General features: G+C 44.0%; 1 protein-coding gene across 1 annotated transcript in view; it reads right to left on the reverse strand.

Moving 5' to 3' along the window:
* Nucleotides 1-210: 210 nt before the first annotated feature.
* The window catches only part of LOC137378458 (docking protein 5-like), a 521,247-nt gene continuing 508,328 nt past the window's right edge, over nt 211-13,129 (reverse strand). Inside the window, exon 8 of the mRNA XM_068048788.1 lies at nt 211-275. Coding sequence (XP_067904889.1) covers nt 211-275 — 65 coding nt within the window. The remainder of the gene's footprint in view (nt 276-13,129) is intronic.

Genomic DNA, 13,129 nt, shown 5'->3' on the forward strand with positions numbered 1-13,129 from the left:
CCATCAGTATGTATTTAATTCAATCCTCCTTCCCCTTCGAGTTACTCCAACTCTTGAAGAGGAAGTGCGAATTTATAAAAGAGATTGCAAATATCATTCATCCCTGATCCATGTTGCTCAGCATTCCTCTTGCTTGTTTCATTGAGCAGGTTCAGTGCCACAGTCTGAAGAACAGCCACTAGAAAATGTTCCAGCTTCTGGAAGTTTTTGTCAGTGCTGTGAGCTATAACTGGGGATGGTTTCTGCACGAGGAATCCTCAATGGATACGAGTCATCTGAATAAATAAGAACAAAGGGGGAATGAAAAGACTTTTCAAAATTAAAATAGAGACAAGAGCAAAAAAGCATAAAAATGAATCAGAATTTGAATTAAACTGGATAATCAATGCATTCCCCTTATATCAAATTAGCTTTACAACTTCCAAATATGAATCGTTCCATAGAATCTTTTTTAACGTCAATCCATTTTGTATCATAATACATTTATTAACCTACAAAGCATCATCCAATCTTTGGACAGAAATGCAAAGGAAAATTGTGGTGGCCATTGGCAAAATACGCGGTCAAACTTTACATTCTAATCATGTTCCTACCAAAGCAGAACCCAACACTTCCACTGCTCATTCAATCAATTTTCAGTTATTGAAGATAAGAAATGTATAAAGTGCTCAACAGTTTAGTCTATCATACCTCTAGGTGGAATACTTCAGAAAACATTTTTTTAAAAGTACAAAAGACACTTGTTGGTAAGGATAAGAACAGAAAGCATTAGTAACTTAGGAGTGATGACCAGGCCGAAAGCTAAATCAACCACAGAGATGGAACAGATTGTACCTGAGAATTGCTCAATGAGACTGTAGTGAATGAGACTTTGTTGGCTGGTACCAGCTAGCAAAAACACTTCCCCTGACCAACCTATCTTCTTCACCCCCTCCACCTCTCCTTAAAAACATTGGGGTGACAGCAAATCAGCAACCTACTGTTACGATTGAGGTGGGAGCAATGCACTGTCAATTCAGTCCCATCACTCCACAGGTTGCAGCATATCATTAAAATTTTCCGACCCAACCGGAAAACAGAATTTCTGCGGAGAGAAAGACAGCTCTTTCCTTCATTAAGCATACTTCACGAGTGTCTTTCTAAACTGGTTTTAGCTGTTTTGTCCGCACAGTTAAATTGAAACATTATACCACGTGACCTCCTCATTCTCCTCCTGTTGCCTAGGTAACAAGTGCAGCTGTGGCACACTGTTCTCAGAAATCTAAAACTCTCTGTCTTAAAATCACACTGTTTCAAGCAGAGGAGAAAAAATACAGTTCTGTGACACTATTCATGCCACAAACAGCTTTCTTGTACTGGGTTCTGGCCCCTCAGACAATGGAAGCTCTCAAACACATCAATAAAAGTGATCATTGCTTATGTCCTGCACACTATTCAAGTGAAGGGGGGACATTTCAGCTCTCTGATGCACATACCTACACATTTTCAACAGGCTGACAATCAAAAAGAGAGAGTATTAGTTAATTTCCCTTGCTTTACCAAAGGGATGCTTAGCCAAACTGAAGCACCCATAATGTTGACCTAGCAGAGATCAGCTAACTTAGCACTGATTGGAAATCAAAACTGGGACCTCCCTGCTCTGTAGGGCTTAGTTACTCACTAGATAGTCTCAACCACTGAGGGAAGCTTGAAAACTGACTGTTTATAGTAGAAGTGCGACAGTTGAAAGAGCAGGATACAAGATGTTAGTACAGTGCATTGAAGTTTTTCACTCGTTCATGGGATGTGGGCATTGCTGGCTAGGCCAGCATGTCTTGCCATCCCTAATTGCCCTTGAGAAGGTATTGTGAGCTGCCTTCTTGAACCACTGCAGGCCATGGGGTGTAGGTGTACACACAGTGCTGATAGGAAGGAAGTTCCAGGATTTTGACCCAGTGACAGTGAAGGAATGCTGATATAGTTCCAAGTCAGGATGGTGTGCGACTTGCAAGGGAAGTTGCAGGTGTTAGTGTTCCCATGCATCTGTTGCCCTTCTCCTTCTAGGTGGTAGACGTTGCGGGTCAGGAAGGTGCTGTCAAAGGAGCCGTTATTAGTTGCTGCAGTGCATCTTGTAGAAGGTACACACTGCTGCCACCGTGCATCGGTGGTGACGATGGATGGCGTTATGTTTATGCTGGGTTGCTGGATCTGCTATGTATATCTGATTTATCCCTGAGCAATGCCGATATCATACTTGTATTAAATAGTCAACTGGTTTATTTACAGTACTTTAAACTATAACAGTTCATATCCAATTTCAGTACATGTCTCCTCATAGCAGTCAGTGTGTTTTCTGTAGAAGATACAAGCTGTGTCTTTTAGTTTCATTTTTAACCCTTAGGCTCCACCCATAGGCTTAAACATTCAAATACAGTGAACACAGATAAGTGGACAGACTAATACAATCAAACCCAGATCAAACACTACAAATGGGGTGCCAATCAAGCAGTCCTGGATGGTGTCGAGCTTTTTGAGTGTTATTGGAGCTGCACATATCCAGGCAAGTGAAGTGTATTCCATCACACTCCTGACTTGTGCCTTGTAGATGGTGGACAGGCATTGGGAACACAGGAGGTGCATAACTCAACACAGAATTCCCAGCCTCTGACCTGCTCTTGTAGCCACAGTATTTATGTGGCTGGTCCAGTTCAGTTTCTGATCAACGGTAACCCCCAGGAGGTTGATAGTGGGTGATGGTAATGCCATTGAACATCAAGGGGAGATGCTTAGATTCTCTCTTGTTTGAGATGGTCATTGCCTGACACTTGTGTGGCATGAATGTAACTTGCCACTTATCAGCCCAAGCCTAGATATTGTCCAGGTTTTGCTGCATCTGGGCGTGGGCTGCTTCAGTATCTGAGGAGTCATGAATGGTACTGAACATTGTGCAATCAGCAAATATCCATACTTCTGACCTTGTGATTGAAGGAAGGTCATTGATGAAGCAGCTGAAGATGGTTTGGCCTAAGACACTACCCTGAGGAACTCCTGCAGTGATGTCCTGGGACTGAGATGATTGACCTCCAACAAACATAACCATCTTCCTTTGTGCTAGGTATGACCAACCAGCAGAGTGTTTTCCCCTGGATTCCCATTGACTCTAGTTTTGCTAGGGCTCCTTGATGCCAGACTCAGTTAAATGCTGCCTTGATGTCAGGGCAGTCAGTGTTACCTCAATATCAATTTATTTTATGATCCAATGATAAGGCCCTGTTCCACCACGCCACTGAATTGAAAATCTCAGATGTAGACACTGAGCAGAGGACATGTGCAAGCACACAGAGAGGGTACAAAATTAAAGGGAGACTTGTCTCTGGGCTGGCTTTACTCATACCCTAGAAGCCAGCTCAACAGTGGTAAGTGGTGAAGACCTAGAGCAGCTTGTTCACCTTCCCTCTCGGCCTCAATTGACAAGTGCTTCACAACACCTGGTAAAAATGGAAGAAATAGAAAGTTAAAGAAAAAGTCATAAGTCTTTTAAATGGAAACCAGCTGTTAAATACAACTTGGAGTGCTGTCAGCATTATTTTATCCATCCTTGGGGTAAGATACAAACTTTGAAGAAACTATAATATTTGTATTTATATTGATATTAACCAAAGAAGCTGGATATGCTACAGGAGGAAATTCAGTGAGAGACCTGGGTCAATGTTATTACTCTTGAAGAAGAACCTACAGGTGACAGACTGATCAAAGATGATGGAAAAGCAATATATTAGTAGACAGTTAGGACACTGTCACAATTAACACTTGGGGGCATCTCAGAGAAGGCAGTTCATAAGTCATATGCTGACACATGTAATAGTGCACTTCAGACATAGTGTTTAAGAGATGCACTGACTCAAATGAAGTTATAACAATTGACAATGTTTATGGAACATCTCAGAGTATTGTTTGTGCACCACTTACAGCACAGCCATTCTGAAGAATACATGGGATATTTTAGCTTGTCCTTTACTTAATGAATAGACATCAAGATTATATTTATTTTGTAAAATATACTTGTTCTTAGCAAATTACAAAAAAAAAGAAAATTGTCAGAAATACAAAGACAGAGGTATTGTAGGACAGTTTTGTATGCCCCAACGATCAGTTAAAGAGAACAGAGGCTGGTTTAATTTTATTGTTCTCTGACTTTGTAGCAAGCCATTGCCTCAAGGTGTCTCTGAAAACATTGCTTCTATATGTGGCATGATGAATCGTTTCATCTTGGTTAAGCAACACACCATTAAGTACAATTATTAGCTTAACAAGCTCACCAGGAATACTTTCTCTTTTTTGTTGAGTGGTCTGGATTTCAGCAGCATTGATTTAAAAAAAAATTGCCTCATCTTTTCCAAATTCGACAGCAATGGACTAATTCATTAAAAATAAATTCAGTTTTGCAAAATAAGTCAAATGGCAGCTTCAAAGTAAACCTAATTTAAAGTTTCTCATGCTATCTATCACCTTCTGATCTGATTTATGAGAGATATTGGGCAAGTTTTTAACTCACTCAAAATCCATTCACTTAGAGAGTTAAAATTGGGCTTTGTTTTGATTTTCATTAATGGGAAATATCTTTGGAGGGCCGTGAGAAACAAAGCAAATGCCCATGATCTAACTTGCTTTATTCTGTTATTAGATGTGTCACAGAGTCATACAGCACAGAAACAGGCCCTTCAGCACCGTGTCTGTGCCGGCCATCAAGCCGATCTATTCTAATCCCATTTTCCGGCACTTGGCCCGTAACCTTGTATGCTATGATGTTTCAAGTGCTCATCTAAATACTTCTTAAATGTTGTGTGGGTTCTTGCCTCCATCACCCCTTCAGGCAGTGTGTTCCAGATTCCAAACATCCTCTGAGTGAAAAAAGTTTACCTCAAATCCCCTCTAAACCTCCTGCCCCCTTACCTTAAATCTATGCCCCTTGGTTATTGACCTCTCGTTAAGGGAAAAAATGTCTTCCTATCTACCCTATCTCTGCCCCTTATAATTTTGTATACCTCAATCAGGTCCCCTCTCAGCCTTCTCTGCTCTAAGGAAAACAACCCTAGCCTATCCAGTCTCTATTCATAGCTGAAATGCTCCAGCCCAGGCAACATCCTGGTGAATCTCCTCTGCACCCTCTTCAGTGCAATCACATCCTTCCTATAGTGCGGTGAACAGAACTGTAAACAATACTCCAGCTATGGCCTAACTAGCGTTTTATACAGCTCCATCATAACCTCCCTGCTCTTATATTCTATGCTTCGGCTAATAAAGGCAAGTATCCCATATGCCTTCCTAACCACCTTATCTACCTATGCTGCTGCCTTCAGTGATCTATGAACAAGTACACCAAGGTCCTACCATCCACTGTATATTCTCTTGCCTTGTTAGTCCTTCGAAAATGCAACACCTCACACTTCTCAGGATTAAATTCCATTTGCCACTGCTCCGCCCATCTTACCAGCCCATCTATATCCTCACTATTTACGACACCACCAATTTTCGTGTCATCTGCGAACTTACTGATCATATCTCCTATATTCAAGTCTAAATCATTAATGTACACTACAAACAGCAAGGGTCCCAGCACTGATCCCTGCGGTACACCACTGGTCACAGGCTTCCACTCGCAAAAACAGCCCTCAACCATCACCCTCTATCTTGTGCCATGAAGCCAATTTTGGATCCAATTTGCCAAATTGCCCTGGATCCCATGGGCTCTAACCTTCTTGACCAATCTCCCATTCAGGACCTTCTCAAAAGCCTTACTGAAGCCCATGTAGACTACATCAACAGCTTTACCCTCATCTACACATCTAGTCACCTCCTTGAAAAATTCAATCAAATTTGTTAGCTATGATCTCCCCCTGACAAAGCCATGCTGACTATCCTTGATTAATCCCTGCCTCTCCAAGTGGGGATTAATCCTATCCGTCGGAGTTTTTTCCAATAGTTTGCCTACCACTGATGTTAGGCTAACTGGCCTGTAATTACCTCGTTTATCCCTACTGCCTTTCTTGAATAATGGTACCACATTCACTGTCCTCCAGTCCTCTGGCACTTCTCATATGGCCAGGGAGGATTTGAAAATTTGTGTCAGAGTCCCTGCAATCTCCTCACTTGCCTCACATAGCAGCCTGGGATACATCGCATCTGGGCCTGGGGGTTTATCCACTTTCAAGCCCGCTAAAACCACTAATACCTCCTCCCTTTCAATGCTAATTTGTTCAAGTATATCACAATCCCCCTCCCTGATCTCTACACCTACATCACCCTTCTCCATAGTGAACACACATGAAAAGTAATCATTTAAAACTTCACCTACATTCTTCGGCTCCGCACACAGATTGTCACTTTGGCCCTTAATGGGCCCTACTCTTTCCCTGGTTATCATTTTGTCCTTAATATACTTATAAAACGCCTTGGGATTTTCCTTTATCTTGCCCGCCAGTATTTTCTCATGCCCTCTCTTCACTCTCGTAATTACTTTAAGTACCCCCCTACACTTTCTATACTCCTCTAGGGCCTCTGCTGCTTTCAGCCCTCTGAATCTTCCATAAGCTTCCTTTTATTTCCTTATCCAATCCTCTATATCCCTTGACATCCAGGGTTCCCTGGACTTGTTGGTCCTACCCTTCACCTTTATGGGAACATGTTGGCCCTGAACTCTCACTATTTCCTTTTTGATTGACTCCCACTGGTCTGATGTAGACTTTCCTACAAGTAGCTGCTCCTGGTCCACTTTGGCCAGAACCTGTTTTATCATATTGAAAATTGGTCTTCCCCCATTTTTATTATTTCTGGTCCATCTTTGTCTTTTTCCATTGCTACCTTAGCTCTTAGAGTTATGGTCACTATCCTCGAAATGCTCCCCCACTGACACTTCTACCACTTGTCTGGCTTCATTCCCTAAGATTAGGTCCAGTACCGCCCCTTCTCTTGTAGGACTTTCTACGGCTGGCTCAAAAAGCTCTCTTATATGCACTTTAAGAATTCTGACCCCTTTAAGCCTTAAAGTTAATATTCGGGAAGTTGAAATCCCCTACTATTATTACCCTATTATTTTTACACCTCTCAGATTTGCCAACATAACTGCTCCTCTATCTCTCCCTGACTGTTTGGAGGCCTGTAGTACACGCCCAGCAAAGTGATTGTCCCCTTTCTGTTTAAGTTTTACCCATATGGCTTCATTTGAGTAACCTAAGATATCATCCCTCCTTACTGCAGTAATGGACTCCTTGATCAATAGTACAATGCCACCTCTTTTACACCACCCTCCACTCCTGTCACACCTGAAGATTCTATACCCTGGAATATTGAGCTGCCAGACACATGTGTTAATTAACGCCCTCAATTCATCTGCCTTACTTGTAAGACTCCTTGTGTCAAAATAGATGCAGTCCAGCCTTGCATTATTCACTTGTACCTTAACAGGTCTATATTTGCTCTGCCTTCCAGACTGACTTAGTTTCTCTTCCATATTTGGCTGTGCATCATCCCCTACTGTACCTCCACTCTGTATCCCATCCCCCTGCCAAATTAGTTTAAATCCCCTTCAACAGCACTAGCAAACCTCCCTGCAAGGATGTTGGTCCTGTTTCGGTTCTGGTGCAACCTGTCCGACTTGTACAGGTCTCACATTCACCAGAAACAGATCCAGTGATCCAGGAAACTAAAGCCCTCCCTCCTGTACCATCTCCAGCTGCACATTCATCTGCTCTATCCTCCTATTCCTATACTCACTAGCACGTGGCACCGAGAGTAATCCAGAGATTACAACTTTTGAGGTTCTGCTTTTTAATCTGCTACTAAGCTCTCAAGATTCTTGTTGCAGGACCTCATCCCTCTTTCTATCTATATCGTTGGTACCAATATGAACCACGACCTCTGAATGTTCACCTTCCCCCTTCAGAATATCCTGCAGTGGCTCCATGACTTCCTTGACCCTAGAAACATGGAGGCAACATACCATCTTGGAGTCACATTTGCTGCCACAGAAATGCCTATCTGTACCCTTTATGATAGAATCCCCTATCACTATAGCTCTTCCACTCTTTATTTCCTTCCCTCCTGTGCAACTGAGCCACCCATGCTGTCACAGACTTGGCTCTTGCTGCATTCCCTGAGAAGCTCTCTCCCCTAACAGTATTCAAAGTGGAAAATCTGTTAGAAAGGGAGATGGACGCAGGGGACTCCTGCACTACCTGCCTAGTTCTTCTACTCTGCCTGGTGGTCACCCATTCCGTTTCTGCCTGAGCAGCCTTTACCTGCGGCGTGACCACCTCCCTGTACATGCTATCCATGATGATCTCAGCCTTGCGGATGCTCCACAGTTTCCCCAGCGCCGCTCCAGATCCGAAACACAAATTTCGAGTAGCTGCAGCTGGAGTCACTTCCTGCACACGTGTCCCCCCTGGACACTGGAAGTATCCCTGACTTCCCACATTGCACGGGAGGAGCTCTCCACACTACCGAACTGCCCTGCCACGGCTTACCCTTAATTTATCCCTTAAATTACTCAAATATTAGAGATTATTTACACTAGGGACCTTGATTCCCTAAAAAACACTACTTACTATATAAAAAAAACTGTAGACCTTACCTTTCTCTTTACTTTAGTTACTAATATAACTATTTACTGATACTCCCTAACAGCAGTTACTCACCAACCAATCACCTTGCAGCTTTTCTGTGATGTCACTGTTCAAATGTTTTTTTTTTCGAACTCAGTCAACGCACGCCAACTCCTGAAGAGGTTTGATTGCTCTCTGCTCCTGAAGGTAAGTGAAGGCCCCGAGCCTGTTACTTATGAAAATATTTATTGGGTCGACTTTCAACCCAGTGGGTACAAATGGTCAGTAAATTTAATCTGTGGCTTCTGACCAGTCCCCTCCTTTATCCATTCTCCTATGCTTCATGCTTATTATTCTGAAACCTCTCATTTTTTCTATGTTTATTCGAGTTATGTTTAAAATATGCTAACTTTCAGCTAGGAATAATACGCCTTGATATGCTTAATATTAGACCCATTCGTCAATCTGCATTTATAGCTATTTTCCTCTTTGTTGCCACAAGATGTCCTCATCTGTTAGAATCTACATAGACCGTAGCTTTAGGTTTACTAAACAAAAAGCGCAGGGGCATTTCCAATTCCAAATCAATAGCAAATACAGAAATTTAACTTCAAGCAAACGGAAAAAGTCTGCTTACGCTGACAGAAATCATTTGTTACATTTTAATCTGAGTTCATTTTTCACAGAAGCAAAATACTGGTGCAAATCTGAAATAAAGGCCAGAATTTTTTGTTGGACGAGAGGCCCTGTCCACTGACCGAAAAGTCTGTGGCAAGCCAGCCCCCGCCGAGCCTGTGGAGCCAGACTGGAATTTTATGCTCCATAGACCTTTAATTGGTCTTGGGCAGGACTTCCACCACCTAATTGAGCTGCCGGCCAATCAGTGGGCTGGCAGCTCTTCATCTCAGCGGCGCCACTGGGAGCAGTGGCCACTGCTGGGACTAACACACAGCCATCGGAAGAAGATGAAAGACGGCCCCAAAAAAAGGTAAGTTTTTAGGGCCTTGCGGGGATGGTTGGTCAGACCGCGGCGAGGTTAGAGGGGTGAGTTAGGGGGGCGGGGGAGCGTTGTGCATTGAGAGCGGTTGGTGCTTCGGGGGCGACCCTCTGTGAGGCACAGAGTGTCCGATCAGGAGGGCCCCCCCACCAGCCCGCAAGAAGCCTGCCTGATTTCACCATTAGTGACGTACCCAACTATGTTGAAGAAACATGCAATCATATGAAATATACTCAGAAAATAAAACACTTGCAAAATTGAACTCTGTACTACCATGCATTGATTATTTTGCAAATAGTCAATTTTATGTTTTCATTAGCAGATAATATGAAATGGTTGGTCTTCATTGAAGAGCAGAATCTGACTGAAAACAAAGAAGGTTAAATTGTCTGAAATGTAGGGTGGAATTTTATGATTGCTGTGGCACTCCCGACGGCGGGACCGGAAGTTGTCATAACTTCCACTGCTGTTGCGATTCCCATTTTGGACGCAATTTTGTATGTAGATGCGCATACGTCCCCCGACGGGCACGGGGGACACATGGGATCATGCGTCGGGGGTGGTTTTTCATTGGTTGACCCCACCGCCACTGCCCCAAGCACCCTAATTGTCGCAGATAAAGCATTCTGTGCTGGCAGCCTCAAGGATCAGCAGCCTTCTTTTCATGTTAGTATCTTCAGAATAATTTAAATTGAAGCGGTTACTTAAATCAAAATGTTTTTGCTTTCCTTATTTTGTGAAAATCATCACCAACTTCACATCAGTTAATTTACCTGCAGCCAAAGTGAATCACGTCAGCCAGCAGGCAGCGCCCGCCCCACAGTTCAGTGACGCCTTATTGCAGGTTCTCCTCCAGGCTGTCAAGGAAAGGCAGAAGTCCCCTTCCCTGAAGAAAGATGCGAAGACTCTCTCGCTTCACCAAGGCAGCCTGGATGGAAATAGCAGAGGTTTTGAAACATAGGATCACTTGTAGAACATGGGAACAATGTGCAAGTGCCTCAATGACTTGCTCAGATCTGCGAGGGTAGTGGTCTTGGCAAAGCATCTCCATTGTTTTCCTTCCTTGCTCCATGTCTTTAAGGCAGAGGGTACACAAGGAATGCAGTGGAATGCATGAGTAGCCTTGGTGCCATTCACTAAATGATTTTGTGCCAAGATGAAGATTGACATTGTTTATGCGCTTGGATGTGTCGTGCGAAAGCCACTGCAGAATGAGTGATGTTAATGCATGTATGCAATGGTTGTGATGCATCATTTGCCAGGTCATTAAATCTGCACTGTCTGCTGCAGGATAAACAAAGCCACAACCAGCGTGAGCATGCTAAATTGGGAGGCGGTTTCCCTGACAAAAGGCTGTTAACCACAGCTGGGGAGGAGGCTTGAGGAGATCGCAAGACAGGAGGGAGGCAGGGCAAGCGGAGATGGCGAGGCAGCAGCCACAAGGTGCAAGGATGAAGTGTCATCTCCCGTCTTGCAGCCATTTGTGGAAACTAAAAAGAAATTGTATGAACTCATGTGAAGCACCTGTTTAAAGTGTCTCTGTTTCTGTCTCCACTCCAGATACCTACACTCAGGTCATGGAACGCCACGTGGCCCAAGACGACTCCTCTGGGGAGGAAGAAGAAGCCAATGCCCCAGAAAGTGCACTGTCACCTGCCTCTTCTTCGACCTCCGCCAGCATAGATACATCCACATGGACCGTGGGGGCGGGTATAAGATTAGAATCTGGGTCACAAGATGGTGGTCATGGCACAGACATGTCCCAGCAGCTGAGGGAGAATGTGCTAGCTGGGATCCCTGACAATAGGATGACTGCTGGGGACCAGGTCCTTGGTCAGCCCCACACTCATGACGATCCTCTGTTTATAGCTACGAGAAGTCTGCTGGATGTGCAGCAAAGCCATATAGAAAATATGTTGGAGATGCTCAAGGTCATGCATGGCTTTGCGCGTGCCGTGGAAGAGTCCATGCAATACATGACATCTTCCATGTTGCAAGCATTTGAGTGTATGGTTTCCTCAGTCGAGAATTTGGCGAGTTCTGTGGCGGGTCTGGTTGAGCGCTCGAGCTATAGGCGATCTGACCTGCATTCCATTGCTGTTGCCATGGGATCCATGCAGCAGAGTCTATGTGAGAGGGGAACAAGGAACCTGGACCTCCCTCCCGGTGACCCTTTCCCTCAGGGAGACAGGCAGGTGCCATCGTGCACATCGATGAAGGAGGAGCGCACGCCAGCTGCCCCAGGGCCTTCCTCTCAGGACACCTCCAGGGTAAGTGGCATCTTGTCCTCCCTCTGACATTAACCCCCTTACCACCAGTAGGCAAACACATGGGGGATACTCGAGCACCATTGCTGCACACCCCCAGTAAGATTGAGCCAAAGCCCCGTTTCTCCAGAGGACGCCAGCCACAGTCATCCACAGCAACGGGGCAGCATGCTGAGCAGACTGCCTCCACCTTAGCTGCTAATGTCGGAGCAGCATCTTGACGTAGTGGCAGAAGAAGAAAAATGAAACAGTTTTGAGCACGAAGGTGGCATGGGTGATGTACATATTGTGAAAATAGAAAACATATATTAATACATTTTTATTTAATTAAAAATTTGATCCACTTGCTTCAATGTTTAGTTTGGTTTCAGATGGATACAAAAGATGCTTTTTGGAGGCCTTTGGCAGGAACACAATGATGTTTGCAAAGTATCTCAGAAAATGTCCAGTGTCCATATCTCATTGCAACTTGAGCCTTCCCTCTTCAATGATGGCTGTTTTCCTATCAATAATTATTAACTTTTTCCAATACTGTCATGCCTTACTTTTGTTTTCTGCGATCATAACCTAATGCTGCTTGCAGTGCTGTGCAGTCACATTCATCGTAGCCCATAAATGATTTCAAATGCCAATCACATGTAAGTGCAGCAATGCTTCGTTAAGTTTGCAGAGATGAATAAGACCTCATGCAAAAGGGAATTTCTGTGGGGAATTGTTATGTTTTTCCTCTCAACATTCCTTGATGATGTGAAGTATTTTTGGCTGAAATGTGCATAAATTGTGTTCTCCCTGATGACCCTTGCATGTCTCTCCATGGCCTTCATATCCATGATGGCATCGTTGTCATTGTAATCCTCCTCCTCACCCTCTTCATAGTCATTCTCATCAGAGGACTGGTCTTCCTCTACCTTCAGAATGTTGCCATGTCTAATTGCAAGGTTGTGCAAGGCACAGCAGTCAGCGATTATTCATGACACTCTTTGTGGCGTGTACTGAACAGCCCCTCCAGATTGGTCAAGGCAAAGGAATCGCATTTTCAGCATGCCAATGGTGTGTTCAATGATAGTTCTGGTGGATGTGTGTGCAGTATTGTACCTCTCTTCAGCAATGCTTTGGGGACGACATACTGGTGTCATCAACCATGTACAAAGTGGGGAACCCTCATCACGCAGGATTCATCCGTCCACTTTGGCTGATTTCGCAAAAGAATTGCTGGCAGCTGGGAGTCCCTCAAAATGTAAGAGTTATCACAGCTCCCTGGGAACATGCATGATTCTTCTCCT

Source organism: Heterodontus francisci, chromosome 16 (genome assembly GCF_036365525.1).
Source record: "Heterodontus francisci isolate sHetFra1 chromosome 16, sHetFra1.hap1, whole genome shotgun sequence".
Lineage (NCBI taxonomy): Eukaryota > Metazoa > Chordata > Chondrichthyes > Heterodontiformes > Heterodontidae > Heterodontus > Heterodontus francisci.